Source organism: Podarcis muralis, chromosome 2 (assembly GCF_964188315.1).
Source record: "Podarcis muralis chromosome 2, rPodMur119.hap1.1, whole genome shotgun sequence".
Taxonomy (NCBI): domain Eukaryota; kingdom Metazoa; phylum Chordata; class Lepidosauria; order Squamata; family Lacertidae; genus Podarcis; species Podarcis muralis.
In genome coordinates, this window is record NC_135656.1 from 10,155,842 (window position 1) to 10,174,368 (window position 18,527).

Sequence of the window (18,527 nt, forward strand, 5' to 3'; positions counted from 1 at the left end):
AACTTTATATGACACAATATCTAATAGTAATTTATTGAGAGATATTGTAAATTTCAACTGTTTTAGTTAATAAAGGAGCTAATTAATGAGAAAATTGCTTAATTTTGCCAGCTGTTGAAGGGACCCTAAAAGCAGCTGGGGGATATGGGTGTCATTTCTTTGAGGTGAGGGGGGGGGGGAACTAATATTTTTTATTTTTTACAGTGCTTTGGGTTTCTCAGGCCAGTGCTTAAAGCCCGTTGTTTTATTTTATAAAATGTTTTATGATTTTTTTAAAAAGCATATAAAAAACCGAAAGGCAGAACTTAGTGTTTTGTTTTGTCTCAAATTGCTAAAGGTGGGTGGCACCCTTTCTCCAACGCAAGTTGGCGCCCACGTGACCCCTGCGGACCAATAGGGTGGACCTTTAGGTTTAACTATGTTTAATGTCAGATAGCAATAAACTAGAAGCTCTTGGTCAGGCCCGCGGAAATGGGCGAACATAATCTCCTTAATCCTGGGTTTGTGGGACCGTTGGTGAACATCCATACGGGAGACACCTTCTATTTCCCCAATTTCCGAGCCTCCGGAGGACAGCTGCCCGGCTTGCCGTCTCTCTCCTACCCAAGAAGGGACAATGTCTGTTCTCTGCCCTGGGCATCCTCCGAACCCTGCAACGGATACCCCCAGCCCTATCTCAGCAGCCCCGTGTCTATTAACCCTTCCTTCAGCCGAGCCTGCGACCTAGCTAGAGTGGAAGAGAGCAAGTGCTACTATAGGGAGGCGTGCTCCGAGAACGCTCCCCTCAAAAGGGAAGAGAGGGTTAGGGACAATGCCTTGATGCCTCTCGAATCGGGGATCCCCAATGGAATGAGCGGCAGTTTCGGCAAATTTGACTATCCGGCTCCCGAGGCGGTGCCCCACGATCCCCCCTCTTGTCAATCTTTGGAGTCAGACTCCAGCTCCTCCTTACTCAATGAAGGCAATAAGGGCGCCACCAGCGAGCCGTCCACAATGGTTTCCCCTATCAACCAAGGAAGCAATCTTTCCGCTGGGGGTAAGAACGTGCGACCAGGAAATATATATATATATATACGAATAAGAAAAGCGAATTTATGCAATGCCTCTTCTTTATTTTATTCTTGTTTTGTGTTCTCTCTCTCTTTCTCTCTGTTTCTCTCTCTTACGCGCGCGCGCTCTCTCTCTTGCTTGAAAAAGTCTGCTCGCGACTCTTGCTGTTATAAATTCCATGAAATTAGCAGCTGGGACTGAAGCATGTCTATTTGTGCCGAGGCCACTAGGGGTAGCACTCAAATGCCTCGTGCTTTATTAGGTGCTGCTTCTTTTAAAAGAAAAGCCTATAAACATGTAAATATCCCATAAAAGAGATCGCGATGGCCCAGATAGACAGATTTTCATGCCTCTCTTTCTTTCTTTCTCTCTCTCTCTCCACCCTCCTCCCGAATCCGAACAGGCACGCTACATGCAGGACGATTTGCCACTGGGTGCGTGAAGCTTTTGCAACAGAAATGAAATGTGTGTGATTGTATTTGGAAGATTTGGTAGAAGTCTGACTGCAGGGCTGGGAGGGCTAAACTTCCACGGGTTTTCTGTCCCCGGTGAGATTAGCCACCCTGGGTAAAAACCCATTCTAAGGATGGTGCCAAGCTCTGCATTAAAAAAAGAGAAAGAAACTCCCTGGTTTTCAAAACCCAATTCTCGCCTTCCCGCCATCCCAGCCCATCCCCATACAAAACCGGGAAGGTTCTATAAAGGAAAGTATAGATCTCCACGCAATGCTGAGACACCATTTGCCAAAATACAAAAAAAAAAGAAACAAACCCAACCCAAACAAACTCTCTCTCATAAAGCTTCCCGTTATGTGCCTGTTCCTCTGGTGAGCAAACACTTCCAGGAACAAGGACCAGTTGGTTCTCGTCTCCTGTGAAGCGTCCCTGGCTGCTGGAGATGTTTCATTCCCTCTGCAGAATCTGGCTTTGGGACTCTGAAGACAGAGACTTCCTCGTCCTTAAACTTCAGATCTGACATCTCCCAAACCGGATACCTAAGGCATGCCAGCCCATCTGGTGCCTTGAGGTCTTACACGGTAACCACAGAGACACTCTAGCATTCATTCTAGCTGGTGGTGCTGGTACTTTTTGGCTGTTCAGGATCTGTAAGAGCTAGCTTAGATTGCTTATTTTTCTGTAAGATAAATAAGCAAAAGTTGCCACCGGTTATAAAAGTCCAGCGGTGTGTGTGTGTGTGTGTGTGTGTGTGTGTGTGTGAGAGAGAGAGAGAGAGAGAGAGAGAGAGAGAACCCTAACTAGTTTTTTTTAAGGTCTCTCCTTAAATCCTAATAGTTCCGAAAACCTGCAATGTATGACTTATGTGGTATGCGTGGTGACACGGGAGCCCAGGAGCTTGGAATTTAAAGCGCAGATGTAAAGGTCTTCTTCCCACCCATCCTCCTTTCTCTCGAAGTTAAAGCATCTTTACTGGATTGCGCATTAGAAACGTGTATCTCATATTATTAAATAACGAGCCGTGTGGGGGTCAAAAAGGGAGGGGGGAAGCATTCCCTTTTTTTAAAGCGTTGCCCGCTCCCCTCTTTCTTTTCGTTTCTTTCTTTCTCTATCTCTCTTCCCCTCCATGTGTTTAAATCTCCTTTCCATCACGCTGTTCTTAGGTGCTCCCTGGTACCCGATGCACACAAGGTCCCGGAAAAAGCGAAAACCCTATTCTAAACTACAGCTAGCGGAGCTGGAAGGGGAGTTTATGGTCAATGAATTCATTACTCGCCAAAGAAGGAGGGAGCTTTCAGATCGGTTAAACCTGAGTGACCAGCAGGTGAAGATCTGGTTCCAGAACCGGCGTATGAAAAAGAAAAGACTCCTTCTGAGAGAGCAAGCCCTTTCCTTCTTTTAAAGTTCAGACAAGTCCGCTATCGGGTTAAAAAAAAAAACCCACAGAGACTCTCCGGCCTTCTTCATCACAACTGGTGGCACCGGGACTCTTACCTGATCTGGTTTGAATAGCCAGTTTAGATTATTATTATTTTTTCCTTTAAGACAAAGCAAACCAACGAAAGTCAGTATCCTTAAAAAAGATAAAGAAAGCCAGCCAACAGCAGGCGTGTCTACGTTATAAGTGTGTGATTGAGAGAGTATGAGGGGGTGGGATGCTTCTCTTCCACTTCTGGACCTGTTAGGGAAGAACCAAATGTGAATACGCAGAAAGGAACCCCCCCCCCCTTCATCAATCAGCGTGGCTTTTCTAATGTATGGTTCACCAAGATTTGTCAGTCAGTGTCGTTGAGTATGTTCTGAATGTGAGTCTTGAGCCCGACACTCTCGCTCTTATTACGCGTGTGCGAGCATTCACAGGTAGGGTTTCCCCTCTGAGCAACAGGGTTCCCTGTTTTGTGTGGGGCAGAGTGAGGGAGGGTCTCCATTGCCTTGGCCTTGGCTTTGTTTGGTCGGTAACCCGGTCCTCAGCAAGAGAGCATTCCAGGAAGCAAAGTCACTGTCCTATATATATCTCGGTTTAGTGTGTTGGGATTTTTCATTCTCTGGAGTAAAAGCTTAAGTGGATGTGGCATTCACCTTAAATCAACCGTAACCATTCTGATGGAGAATGGCGAGCCAGTGTTTTATGTTTGCCAGGGTTTATTTTCAGGGCACACTGGGCGGAAAAAAGTTCAGTACCTAGATAGAGGTTTGCAGCGTATCTATCTCGATAATAATAGGGGTGTCCAATATGTGGAACTTCGAGGTTCAGTTGGCTGTCCCCCGGGCTTGGGGGGTGGGAAATATATGGGTGCTTTTATCGGATGCTCTTCTGGGGGAAAGTCGAGCTGAGGATGGAATTTTGTAGACATCTACTCCCAAGGCTTTTCCAATGGCAGGCGGTGCCCACACACGCGCTTCTGAGGATGCCCACTATACCTAGACCCAGTGTACCTAGTGGGAATACTTTCAAGTAAACAACGCCTATGATTGGGCTGCAAAACACCAAAAAAAGCGGGGTGGGGGGAGAAACCCACCTCGAGTTAATCCAATACCCCATAAAGCGAGGAATGATTTGTCATGTTAGGGTATTATAAAAATACAACCTTTTCAGAGGCTACAGCTGCAACCCTATACTCCTTGGCATGCTGGGGTTTACTTCAGAGTAGACCTGTGTAGAATTGCGCGGTACCTCTCGCGTTCCTAGTCCAGCCGCGCCGCCTGCATGGGTCTCCTCTGTCCACCACACCATAAGCGGAACAGAACGCTAACAATAATTTCAAATTGTGTTTTGATAATAGCTCCACTGAAGGAGACCTCGTCCCGCTTATTATGCTACTGTGTTTATTGATGATCGAGATGGTGGCGAGGGGCGGTGGGGGGATGCCCCCTTTTATACATTAACTATAGTGGCAGCCCCTTGGAGCTAATTAAGCTATTAATAGCTTCCCTCCTTCTAAGATAGAGAGTTCTCTTCTGGCATTAAAAACGTTTTCTTTAATGGTGGCTATTTTCGAAATGAATGAGATGTTTCTCCTCTACCTCCACCACCCCTCCCCTCTTTTAATCTTCCTCATATTTAGATTTTTATTTTTAATCACGGCAGTTCTCCCTTAAGAATCAAGAATTCTCTCTCTCTCTCCCGTGTGTGTGTTTTCTCTCTCTCACACACACATACACACACACTTATTTTCATTCCTGATTTTTCATAGGCAGCAGCTGATGACTCTGAACATTTATGAGATGTGTCGCCTTATTCCCCCCCCCCCCCCACTACAGCCACACAAACACACGCATTCTGCTTTGGGGGATATACGGTAATTTCTGCCCAACGCATCCATTCATCCGTCTAACTCCCACCTCCACCGCCGGTTCCCCTTTGTACTTCCCCCGGTGTAGAACAGTCCCAGAGCAGGCAGGGGGAAGCGCAGAGCGGGTTGCCTTGCCGGTCAGCTCCTGCCTCAGACAACCATTAGATTTCCTAATAGCTCTGCCAGGCTTGGGCATTGCATAAACTCCCATTCCTTAAATTCCCACTCAATGCGGGGAGGAAGGCGCGCCGGGAGGCGGGAGACAAGGGTTGCTGCAACCGTGGAAGTAACCCGACAGGAATCTTTCTCCCTCTCAGCCCGATAAATGATTGACTTGGGAATAAGTTCCCTTGATATTCCTGGTACTTATTCCATCGGGGTCCAGGCACCTATTCTCGTTCTGATCTGCTGGTTTCCTAATTGCATACTTTAAAAAAAAAAAATGTCGCGGGGCGGGGGGGGGGGGGAGCGGCCGGGAACTGGACGAAGAGACAAATGAGCCACAACAGCAAAGTAGGGTGAGGGGGGTCAAGACGGTCTAAGCGGCGAGTTTTGCTACGACAGGCTTTGCTTCATTCGTTTTTATATCGGAGGGGATTAATTTTATGACAAAGGCAACGTTTTCCTGGGCCAGACTCAATTGTCACCACGTGGCTCCCCGTCCCGGCGTTCATGGTCATGGCCGGTGGCAGGAATGCTTCGCCTTTACGAGCTGCAAAGGATGCCGTCTAGTCCTTAAAATGCCTCTGTGTGTCCCCCGCCCCGCTCATTCTCCGCCCTTGGCAGCCTTATATTTAGGTCTGCTTCCCATGGCTGTGTCATCGTTCCTTGTCTTTATTCCGCTTTCCCCCTGCCCCCCCCCCCCAATATCCAGAGTTTTGAGAGGTCCCCCATCCCAGTATCACCCTTTTGGTATATCACCCCTCCCCTTTACAAACTCTAACCTTTGTAAAAGAAGAGTCATCCTCTGCCTGTGAATCTAACAGGTACCCAGTCACAATTATGTGCAATAGATGGGGGGGGGCGCGTGTGAGAGACATCCATATATTTTTTTCCCCAGTTATGTGCAATGAACAGAGCACATGTGGGTGCCTGTGTTGTTAGGCGGCTAAATGTGGAGGACGCCTACCTATTTCTCCAAAAAGGTACCTTGAAGAACAGAAAACTGTAGGCTTCAGTCTAACGCCATTCCCGTTGTCTCCAGCCTGTGCTTTGCCTCCTTTGGACAGAGCAGTCCGATGAAACCGCTTAAGCCGGTAGCGCTGTCACCATCCATTTTGTCCCAGTTTTCTCAATAATATTAATAAGAAAGAAGCAGCATTTTCGGTCAACATAACGACTTTCAGCCAACTGAAATGTCATGGAGTGTGTTGCATAAATCTAGAAGGGAAGTCTTGTGTCTGTGCGGTAAAGGAGGAACATGTTCGAGGAATCAGGCATATCAGTACTGTACTTGGTTTTTGCTACCATCGCTTCCTCTTGAAGAGATGACATGTTACTCGCTGGCAAAAGGTTGCGTTTTGGGAGGGGTTGGCGGCTGGCTTACCAAGGTTTTGAGCGTTTAAGGGGCAATGTTATAACGCAGCGTTCGGTTTAAATTGTGGCAGGCGACAGACAGAGAGAAAGAGACCGAGAGACTGTCTTGATGTTAATATTTTACGCGCCGAGAGCGATTTCTATCTACGGCGAAGGAGTTTTACGCTTAGAAATACAATACACAACCCACCAGCAAGAATCTTGAGTCCTGGGAATGGTCTCCTTGGTGTGTAACTGCACATAACAGGCGATTTTCAGCTGCCACTTCAACGATTTTTTTAAAGGGAGGGGGAGTGATAATTTAAAATTTGAAAATGAAGAAGTTGAAATATATGCAATATTCTCGTTCAGATTGCATTGAAGTATTATTATTCCGTGTGAATTATGTTCGTCTTGTGTTAGTTCCCGGTGTCTGTGGCTCGGTCCTTCGCTTGTTATTCTCTAGTCTAGTTTCCTGCTGTTGTTAAATATGCATCGTTGGCAATATAGTCCATATGTAATGTTTCTTACCTCAAGCTATTATATGTAGGGCCTATGCAAATGTCTGTCCATAGCACGTTCCCCCGGCTTTATATAGTCATGTAAAAAGTTGTTTCACAATAATAATGATGATAATAATAATAATGATAATAATAATAATAATAATAAATTGAATGTATTATTATGTGATTTCTGATAATAAATAAAATGTTTCAAACCTCTGGTTGGTGATTTACTATCGACTGTTGGAGGACCGAGAGAGCTTAGTAAAAGAGTAACGCGCACAGAGAAATAAGCCAATGAAACATTTGGAGGTATATAGATCATGTTTCCCTTAAAAAAATAATTAAGTGGATATATAAAATAGGTTGTAAAGTAAGGGGTGCCTCGGAGCACAATGATACCTATAATTAAAAAAATATATCCAAGAAGATAAGAGAGTAAATGAATCTGGGATGTTAACGTTTAATGCGAATATAAGGGGGGGGGGTTTTGGGGGGAGGTCTCCTGGTGGCCTTGCTTATAAACGGAATCATTACTGATATTTTGTTCTCTGGGAAAGAGAAGTGTCACCAGTATATTTCTTTTTGTCCCCTTTCAGGAGCAACTGAGGCCAAGACAAAGTTCCCCTAGATTAAAGGGGGAAGATATTTATTTATTTAAAATGACATGGATTATTATTTTTTTAATTAAGTGACGCTTTAATTTAAATCTGCAACTCTTGTAATATAAACAAAAACAAAACAAATACCCCACCTCCAAAACAAAACACAAAAACCCTCACGAGCCTTGGATTCGATCTTCTTCAATAAGCCCATATTTAATTCCTCCCGTTGGCTTCGTGTTTTATTCTCTCTTCTGAATATCCAGCCAGGTGCCTTTATAGCAGCGATTCCACAGAGTCAATTTAAATTTCATGAATTGTGTAGGTTGTATGAGTGGTAGGGGATGGGGGTGTATGTATGTATGTATGTATGTATGTATGGAGAGAGAGAGAGAGAGAGAGAGAGAGAGAGAGAATCTTCCTCTGGAAAGGAAGATTTACATGTAATGGCTTTATCCACCTTTCAGGTCTTCGGTTCAACCATAAAGTTTAGTGGCGGCTGGAGCAATGCATTAATACACACACCGGCAGGCGCGCGCACGCCAAAAACCTTTTAAAAGATCAATAAGTGGATTGTGAAGGGGAGGAGGGAGAGACCATCTCCAAAAAGCGGATCAAGAACTGCTCATCCCCATGTAGAATCCTTTGCTCCTTCGGCTCTTAATAAGTGGGAATAGGATAGGTGTGAGCTTATGCCAGTCTATTTTCTCCGCTTTCTTTAGTCCTGTTATTAGAAGAAGGCACTTCCTTGCAAAGAGGTTCTGTGTTCTTATGGTATAGGTGCATTAAGGAAAGAAAGAGATTGCGCGAAGGCAATTGTTCGAGATCGGTGATGTAGTCGGCTAACTCCTCTCTCCTCCCCCCAACCCGCGACGCCCCCTTCTGAACATACATAATATTGACGCGCCAGAGAGGCTGCTTGGCTTGTGGTGTGCAGGAGCTGCAATTGTGACCAAACGACACTCGCACACGTATCGGTAGCGGAGACGGATCATGGGGGATGCATTGATTTGTATATTGTGTGGGCATAATATTATTTAAAAGGTGAACATACCAGGTTTGGTCAGCCTCCTCTTATTTGTCGGCAACAGCATCCGATTGAATTCAGCTCTGACCCCATCGCACACATTTAAAATACTGGGTGGAGCGGCGGGTGTCTGTGTGTTTGTGTTTGCGCGCGCGCGCGCGCGAAATTAATAGGAAATCCTTCATAAAGTCCAGGAAGAAATTATAGCAGCGGGCTATGAGTTAAAATTTAATGACACGAATGATATAAAACGTTGCTTCTTTGTTCATAGGGCTATAGTGCCTTTGTAGGTGAACATTCTACATTTGGAACTCGATACAGTTCAGTACCTGGGCTGGATATGAGCCCAGAAGCTTTTAGGATGTAATACCCATTTCAAGGGAAACTATTTCTATGATACATCAAGAGTAATTGAGATCTATGGGAAGTTGCAAGACAACGGGGCCCTGATCCTTTAAACATTCACCGACTCCTCTAATATTCACACTGCTCCCCTTAAGAATCCGGCACAAATTCATTTAAATGCTAATAATGGCGGCTATGGATGTCTCGAGGTATAGATAGGTAACTCTTGATACCCCTAGCACAGAAAACTCTAGGTGCGTTCTTTTCCCTGCAATAATTCGAGCCTAAGGTGCTTATCTGGAAGCAAGTTTCGCTGAGGGCTAGTCCCTGGTACAAACCTCACTGCGGCCCTTAAGAGTTCAATTCTCTACATGCCTACTCGGAAGTAAGCCCCATTAAGTTCAATAGAATTAACTCTCAGGCAAATTTGTGTAGCGTTACAGCCTAGCAGGCGCTAGGCAAGCTACGAACTTGGCAACCTCACCCTGCTCACCTTTAATAACACTGACCTACCGTACAAGGTTGTTGTAGGGATTGAAGTGCTCTGAACACTCAAAAGAGCTAGCAGCAGCAGCAGTAATACCGTCTCTATGCACCCTTTACTAGGGAGTAACCTGCATTCAACTAAGTGGGGCTTACTTCTGTGTAAGGACGCAGAGGACCTTGGTGTATCTCTGCAGGACTTTCTTTCAAGTGCATCTGATTAGGGGTGCCCATCTCACTGAATCACTCCCCACCGTGCTTTCGAGAGCTGTCATTCACCACCATTAAAATCAATTGGAGACTTGCCCTTGGCTTCAAAAGGATATAGATTTCACTCACAAGGTTTCTCTTTTCTTTTTTCACTCTCATTTCTTCGAAAGAAGTACCCACACAAATATCATTTCTGCCTCTTTTACTGGAGGTGTGCACGGAACGCTGGTTGTCATATGAGGACTGTTAAGGGCTCCACAGAAGTGAATAGGGTTCTGGATCATCTCCAACAAGCCTGGATTGTATATAGAGGCATAAATTGTGTAGAAAATTGTGGATCGGTTCACCTTGAAGAGGGAATGCTTGGTTCCAAAGACGCTTAAACACTCACCCAAATAGATAAAACTTATTTATTACCAGTGAGTGGCTAGGACAAATTGTTGCTCGCAGTAAAAGTGCGTATTGTTCCTCAGCTTGCTTGCTGCTTCTGCCGCTGCTTTTTTTATATAGGGGTGTATTTCATAGCTATGGCTTTAAAATGAATTCATTAAGAAGCGGAAAGTATATCCCCATCTCCTGAATTGCAAAGAATAATTCTGCCTTCAAGAGAATAAGGGGAAAAACCACCAACGACAGGCACACACCCAGTTAAGTTGTATTTCAACAGTGCAAATTATTCCAAAATTATGGGAAATATGCAAAAGCGCATAGGCTTGATCCAAAATCAAGTAATACTTTACCCTTATCCTTATTATTATTATTTTACTATAGGTGTTCTCTATACCGAAAGGGTTGTGAGCAAATGTTTTATGTGTTATCGGGGGGAAATAGAGAATTTACCCTCTGGGGCTGAACATATGCACATAATAGTCATTGTTCAGTGCAGAAAGATGGTGCAAAGAGTAATTATATATTATAGATCTGAAGCGATGCATGCTAGTCCCAAGAAAACCCCAGCGATGTGTTTTGCTTGCTCGCCAGTATCAGATAAGCTCCACACGCATCACCACCATAACTACCACCCAAAATTCAGGATCGGTTTAACAGGATGTCCTTTTCCTTCTTACTAAACCACCAACAGCAGCAGCAGCATGTCGCATTATGCATAGTTATTCCAATGGAACTTGTTCCCAAGTAAGAAGGCAGCTTTTATGATCCGGATAACAATGCTAACAAGTATTTGACACATTTCCTTCAAGTTACCAAGTAGGGAAATGTTAGCATGGATTATTATTATTATTTTTTAAAAAGTGCAATCCAGTGATTAAAAAAATATTTTATTTTAAATTATTAAAACGCCATTGTCTCGTGCTAATGTGCAAATGTGGAATACTGGTTGGCCTGCCTCCGCTTTCTGTCTGTCCATCTTATCCATCTGTCTGTCTCTCTCTTTAATCCCTGTATCTATCTTATATTTCGGTAAGCTTAGCCTCTGCAGTGACTGCCACATATCTACTTACTGAGAATTCATAATCGGTGCTATTTTGAAGCATATATAAGACAATTGAAATACTGTTTCTCGCGGTTTCCCGGACGCACGGGATGTCTTCCCCCTTGACAAATGGTCCCTCGCTTGGGGGTCAGCAAGCCTTGCTCTTGGACTTCACGGAGGATCTGTGGCAGAGCTATCTGTCTGTCTCTTCCCTTGCCTTGGCTTTCATCCCGTCAACGGCTGCAGCCAAAAATGTTTTGCAAACATTCCCATGCTCTTCTGGTATTTTGGAAAGACCCCGCAGACTGAAGAGAAAGCAAAAAAGATAACATAACAAATATCGTCGTGAAGGGCATTAAAAAAATGAAATTCCATTATATAGGGTCATTCGCTTGTGCATGACACTAGGCGCCATTTGCCACGTACAAACTGTGTCTATTTTCGAAAACGGATAGGCTTTGTTACGAACGCATCTTCTTTCGGGACACCGAACAGCAAAGGGCGATCAGAAGATTGGGGCCAGGCGTGTTCCGGAGGAAATATTAAAGCCCTCATTATTAATCTCTCCAACCTTTTTAAACGGGAAGCTTAAAAATGAATATTCACATAACATTATTTAAATATTAATATAGCACCCTATTTTAATGGCACCCTAGGTACGCTATCATATAGGTGCAATGTGGGAGTAGTAGACTTAGTTATACAAACGGGCACGATCTACTCAAAATTAAAAGCTCTTTGAGTTAATCAGGTGTTTAACTCTGATTACCCTACTGTAATCAACAGGACTTTAAAGTGGTTACCTTTTCTTGGGTTCTTTATGATGATAATGATAGATCCTATCCAGTCAGAGTTAAACACACTTTAAGTCCCATTGTTTTCCATTTGAGAGGGCTAACACATGAGAAGAGCTTAAAACCACATCAGAGAGGACTCTTAGATGTTGCTTAATGAAAGCAACATCTACTTTCCCCTCATTTCTGATTTTATTTCGGTATTAATCCTCAGCCACACCAGAAGAGATATCCCTGGAGGGGTAAATAAATACCCTAATAGCACTGATGTGGGCTTAACCTCTCTTCAGCAAATGCAAACACAGAGGATCAAATCCTTGCCATTGGGATTAAGGAAGTGTATCAGCCCAGGAGGTGTAACCATCAACTAGCTCCCCTGGAAAGTGGTCTGCCCTGCCCACTTGTTTGGAAGTGAGATTGCAATTTACTCAGGGATTAGGGCCAGGGGTCAGCAACCTTTTTCAGCCATGGGCCGGTCCACCATCCCTCAGACCATGTGGGGGGCCGGACTATATTTTGGGGGGCGAAATGAACGAATTCCTATGCCCTGCAAATAACCCAGAGATGCATTTTAAATAAAAGGACACATTCTAGTCATGTAAAAACACACTGATTCCTGCAGTGGCGTAGCGTGGGCTGTCAGCACCCGGGGCAAGGCAAGTAATTTGCGCCCCCTAACCTGTGGATTTGCACCCCCTAACCCGTGGATTTGCGCCCCCTAACCTGTGGATTTGCCCTAACCCCAGATGTTGCGCCCGGTGCAGCCAGCCCCCCCTGCACCCCCCACGCTACGCCACTGGATTCCTGGACCGTGCACGAGCCAGGTTGAGAAGGCGATTGGGCCGCATCTGGCCCCTGGGCCTTCGGTTGCCTACCCCTGGATTAGGCAAACAGAGGCCCCTGAAATTCCCTAGAAGCCATGGCCCAAAAACAGTCTTTTCTGAATACACCTGGAGCACGGTAGACATTGTGCAGGGCTAGCCTATGCTTGGGCCTTCTGTTGTCATCCCAGTGTGCAATTCTGGTCCTCATTCTCTTCTTCCTCACCCTGAGACTGCAGTCCTATAGACACCATGAATAGTCTACTGTGGCGTCCTGCAGATGTTGGACTCCAACTCCCATCATCCCTGACCATTGGGCATGCTGCCTTGGGCTGATAGGCTTTGGCAGTCCACCACACCTGGAGGGCACCACGTTGCCTAACCTCAGTGAGGCTCACTTCTGAGTAGGTGTGTATTGGAATGCGCTGTGAGTGAGTCCAATATTTTATTCTCAAAGTGGAAACCTGCTAAACAAAATCTCGGCTGCTCCATTATCATCTTACACTGTCCCTAGCGACATCGCACTCTTTTAAGTAACATGTGCCATTATCATCAATATGCCAGCGCACCTTTTACTGAGTATTTTCTCCCCCTTTTATATGGGTGGGTTCATAAATACACAATCAAGACAGAGTGGGAATAATTAGCAATGTTTACCAACATATGCCACCCACGCCACCTTTGAATCCATTTTACACTCCGGGATTGGGAAATGAAATAGAATACGAGTAATTAGTTTTAAAGCAAATCATTTCAAATGGAAACTTATAGGTAAAGCCTAATGAACTGCAGAGGGGGTAAAAAAATAAACCCTGATTTTTATATGACTTGGTTGGTAGCAAGGAGACACAGCAATATTTTACTGTTGAGAGAATAAATTAATTAATATGTCTGTAGCAACCAACTGCAGTAGCTTCATGGTTGACTGCATTTAAACGAGATATATGTATCAAGCCTCGCTGGTGTTGTTAACAAGAGTGATAATAAAGATGAAAAGGATAGAATAGATACAAAGATGGATACATTTGTATTCCTTGCAGGAGCCATAAGAGTTTGCTTAGAATTTCTTACAGCCAGCCTTTGTTTCTGTGAGATTATGTTAACCAGCAGAGTTGATGAATCAATTAAAGAAAACCACTCACTTACCAACAAACAAACAACAACATGAGGTTAGGTCTACGTGTATTTATTATTATTCCCAATAACCTTAATTTGAAAGGAAATGTGCACACAGTCTAGCTCGAGTTAAGGGCTATGGAGTTCTATAGATTTCAGAGAGAGGTGCTCCCTCATCCTACCCTTATTTACTTATTCCCAAGTAAACGTGTCTGCCTATAACTGCAACTTCAAAGCAGGTGTTTAAATATCTCCCACTTGAAAGCGATAAATTTTGCAGCCGGATCCTATCCAGTTTTACTCAGAAGCAAGGTGACGCTTAACTTGGACTGAGTCGTTTTCCTATATTTGGAAACGCTAGGGCTTTCCCATAATTAAGAGTGAAGGTGGCTTTAAAAAAACTCCTTTTATGGCATGCCCAAAAGTTAGAAATCTCATTTGCCTTTCTGGAACCCAAATAAGACCGCATTTGCATTTAAGAATCTTTGTTTATGGTTGGCTGGGTCTGAAACAGACAGGCTAAAAATACTTTCCCCCTTTAATAAAGTGATGTGATGAAGGCCTTGTGGTAGTTGATTGTTGTTATGCAAGCAGCCTGGGCTATATCTGAAGATCTTTTAAGAATCACAGCCAACATTAATCTTCCCAAAGGGGGGGGGGGAACCATCTTTGTAGTTGTATCCAATACCCCCCCTTTACCTTCTCCAGAACCAGTGTTCGCTGGAGATGAGATGATAATTAAAGGGCATGTGAAAATTCATCTCATTGTGATGAAGAACTATTAATCTATTATGAGGCTGTGTGAGGTTTTGAGAAAGAAAGAATCATTAGTATTATTATTATATGAAATAGGGTGGAGTAGGAGGCAGTCCTAATAACAGCGAGCGCCTTCCAGACTCACCATCAAAATCTGCGAGAGCTCTGCCATTTACTGCAGTTGAGGAGTGAGCTCCACCGAATTGTCCTTTAAAGGTTGCACAATCAGCAAAGTCCTGCTGCCGGCACCCCTTGTGTCCCTCGAGAATTCCTGACTGAGTGGGGGCAAAATATCTGCACGTTCTGCATGCATTTGCGTGGTAGTGCAACTTTTGGGGGCAGTGAGGGGGCCATACAAAGCAGCCATAGGAATAAAGGAATAAATAATATTCAAAGGAACAAATCCAGAGCTCTGGATGTAAATGACAAAGGAGAACGCATGTACTCCGTCTCAGAGGTACACGTAAGGCCACCAAACGAAGAGCTTTAAACACCCACAAAACACACCTCCCAGTAGCTGCTGCTAAAATCAAAGGGAGCTGGCAGCTTTGAAATGAAGGCGACGATTAGCCCGCCAAGACCGGGCAATAGGTGGTTGTGTTTGCCGACAGAGACTTGAACACGTTCACCCTTTTTCATGCTTATGATGAGTCTGATTAGAATGTTGTGTTTCTCCACGCGCGCGCGCGCACACACAAATAAACATGCAAACAAGCAAACAAACAAACATGCTCTGCTTGCTATGCCAGTTATCTGCGTCAGAATGTAGAGATACAATACCAGCCTAACAATACCTATAGTTTACTGCCTCCTCCGTATTCCTGAAAGGGCAGGATCCAGTCAAAGTGAAGCGCTTGTAAGTCCCCTTGTTGTCGATTAAGCACGTGCTTAATTCTTCCTCATTGAAATTAATTGGTCTTTGGTCGTGCCTTTCCTAGTTACTCATCTATATAAACGACTGGCGGCGTTGCATCAGTGAAGTATGCGGCGCTGATTTTAAAAGTTCTGAGTTTGTGAAAGATGCAATAACTTGGTAGCCATTATTACTCGGTTGGTTTAAAGGGGAATAAAATGACTTAAATGGAGACGATCGCTTAATACGTGCAGTGGATCGGGATCCATGACCCGTCTATCGATAGCGCTCCATTATGTCTAGGTAACTGACAAGGAAAAAGATATGCTAAATAAATTATATTATATGATCAGGTACAGTCTCGATTCCGCCTCCCTCCCACCCCCCCGCAAACAGCCGCCACCACCATACATGGCTGAACTCCCCGCACTGACAATCACGGACCGAGCGTTTTCCTGGGCCCAAACACAGCATTTCGAAAAGCAAAACTAAACCTGTTTTCTGCACTCTGGTAAACTTTTTGCCACTGTTTGGATTTGGCTGCTGCGGAAATGGCGAGTCTGGAGACTCTCGTTGCCTTCCTTAAAAAGGAAAGAAGAAAGGCTACACGCGCTTTCTTTTAACACTTTCCATTTCAGATTGACGTAAACAACATTCTATAGATTTAAATAAAAGCAGAGGCGATTTTCTGAATGACCTCCTGCATTAAAATTAGAGTGAATTCGTAAATCGTCCGTCCTCGTCGTCATCATAATGAAGAATTGCTGTTTTTTTTAAGAATCTGGACAGATAAATTCATTAAGAGAAGCGCCGGCCACCCCCCACCCAGTCACCCTACCACCCTCGCACTACCTCAAGGCCACATTCAACAACAACAGCTCCGGACGCTGTAATCTATACGAAGCCCGGCGTTGGAAGACCCCCTCTTAACAACCCTTTAATACAGCAAACTAAAGATCTGGGGAGACCTTTGTTGATCTCCAATGATGAGGCCCGCCCCCCCTTCTTCTTCTTCCTCCTCCTCCTCCTCCTCCTCCACCCCCCACCCCCACTCCGTCCCCTACTGTAGTTCAGAGAATATTGTACCTCGTTTGCCGCAGCTTAAAAACCAGCAAATGTGTTAGCAATTCTGCGAGACCTTGTCTGCCCGGTGCTAATCTTTTTTTTTTTTTGGTCGGATGACTTCTGTTTACAACAGTCTGTCTGGGTGGGCGGGGGCCGCCATTACAAAGTGAAGGTCAAGTTAGCATCCTACCTTATATGGTATACGGCGGTCCTCCATTTTCATGGATTTGTCACAACAGAGCTAAATGGCCATCGCATTTCTTACCCAAGTAAACATATGGGTCTCTGTCTCTCTTTTTAAACACCCCCCCGGCCCATTTCCCCCTCTCTTTTACATCACCATTCTTATTTTGAGGGGGGGGCTATCTGAATGCAACGATCAAGAGGAAGGCTGTGGGGGTGCGTGAAGGGTGAGACTATGTGGGAATGAGACCAGAAGTCCGCATGACGACTGCTGCTCGGAAAGTTTTTTTCCCCTCCCTCTCTCCCCCCCCCCTCCGGGATTGCAGACTTCAAACAACTCCTTTTTCAGCAAGATGCAAACACGTCTGCGATGGAGGAAATTAAACGTCATAAAGAAAAGCCCAATTAGGGTTTAATGTCTCAACATTACGGTTTCCTCCAGAAAACAATGAAGTTCGCTCGGTAAGGAGAGGGGGAGAATGGGTGGGGGGAGGGGATAAGGGAAAGGAGGGTTTAGATTTTCTTGTCTTAATCGTATAATCTTTAAATAAAGGAGGAGGTGGGAGGGATGGGGTGGATAGATCAGAGTGCCTGAAATTAATAAGAGCGGAAATGAGGGGAGATCCTGCAAAGTCTTGAGCAGCCTGTCTACTGTGGAGGGCTGGATTATAGACATTCTCATATCACAGGTTGTCCGTCGGAGGTCCCAGAACGGGCCTAATTGCGCACAGGAGATCTGCCAGGGATTCGGAGGTTAAAGAGGGGAGTGGGTGGGTGGTCTTTACATAGATTGAACCGATAAGGTGATATCGCGACAAGGAAAAAGGGCTGGAGGGTGAAGGAGGAGAGGGGAAGGGAAGGGAAGGGAAAGGGAGGAAATTTAGAGAGAGAGAGAGAGAGAGAGAGAGAGAGAGAGAGAGAGAGGCGAAAGTGGGTGGCTAGTGGGTGAATAAAGAGGCTTTATTTATTTATTCCCCACCTACCCCCCAAAAAGAAAGCGCCCCCTCCCTCTCAATGGCAAAGCTGTTCTCATTATGGTGAAAGATAAGTCTTCCTCTCGAAGGAAACATGTGAAAAATGGCTGGAGTCGTTGTTTTGGCTGAGACGGAGGAGAAGAGCAGGTTCGCTTCCTTACCACCACAAGATGGTGGAGAATTAAATCTCGATCGAGGTCAACCCATAATTTTAGGCTATCCAAGTAGCTTCACACACACACACACACACACACACACACACACACCCCGCGCTTCCCATTTTCTTCTCGTATTGGCAGCGACGCGGGAGTGCGGTCGGGACGGTGGGAGTAAGGGAGGGAAAGCAGCAAACCAAAACCCCCCCCAAAAAAACAACAACACCCCACGCCCTTGCAAGACAATAGATTTCCAAAGGAATCAATGGGACTTTGTTCCCAAGTAATATCATAGCAAAATCATAACCGCAACGCCGGGGCCGCTATAAATTTCGCCTGGGTCTATAGCGCTCCTCCATAGCGGTAGCGGATACAGTTGTTACTTAGCTGAGGCGGCAGTGCCGCAACGCCTCTGAACAAAAAAAAAAAACCCCAAACCCAATCATTTATATTGTCTTGACACCCGGCGTTCGTGCGTGCTGTTTAGCAAGGATATTGTTGTGGGATGGGCGAGGAATATAACAACAATCCTGCTCCTAGTCCATTAGAGAAAATGAACAGATTTCCCAGTGACAGTTTCCAAAGCCGCTTAATCTATACAGGGTGCGCGCGCGCGCTTGTGTGGCTCTTCCCAGACTAATGCCAGATGTGCGTTTGCAGCGCTATCTGCAGTTCTTCCCCGTTTCGAACTTCCAGTCCTGTTTATTTGTTTGTTTTGGGATTTCTGAGTGGCGCAGAAGGCACGGGAGAGCTTTCTTTTCATTCGTTTGCCCTGCATGGCAGAGGAAACTGGAAAGCAGCAATCCACCTCAAAAAAAGACGACCTCTGTTTGTATTAAAAAAAAAAAAAATCAACACGGAATATACTTGTCCTTTCCTTTCAGTCACACATTAT

The 18,527-nt window shown here is 44.9% G+C and overlaps 1 protein-coding gene and 1 long non-coding RNA gene across 2 annotated transcripts; one reads left to right on the forward strand and one right to left on the reverse strand.

Moving 5' to 3' along the window:
* Window positions 1-290: 290 nt before the first annotated feature.
* HOXC12 (homeobox C12) lies at window positions 291-7,035 on the forward strand. The gene is made up of 2 exons (XM_028721582.2): window positions 291-1,036; window positions 2,669-7,035. Exons 1-2 carry the CDS (start codon window positions 472-474, stop codon window positions 2,905-2,907), a joined length of 804 nt encoding a protein of 267 aa, XP_028577415.1. The 5' UTR covers window positions 291-471; the 3' UTR covers window positions 2,908-7,035.
* A 3,704-nt stretch (window positions 7,036-10,739) lies between these two features.
* LOC114593065 (uncharacterized) lies at window positions 10,740-16,430 on the reverse strand. Its single transcript, XR_003705579.2, has 2 exons — window positions 16,342-16,430; window positions 10,740-11,220 (listed from the first exon to the last, which is right to left on the reverse strand). It is a non-coding gene; the product is annotated as an uncharacterized LOC114593065 (long non-coding RNA).
* Between the last annotated feature and the right edge of the window lie 2,097 nt (window positions 16,431-18,527).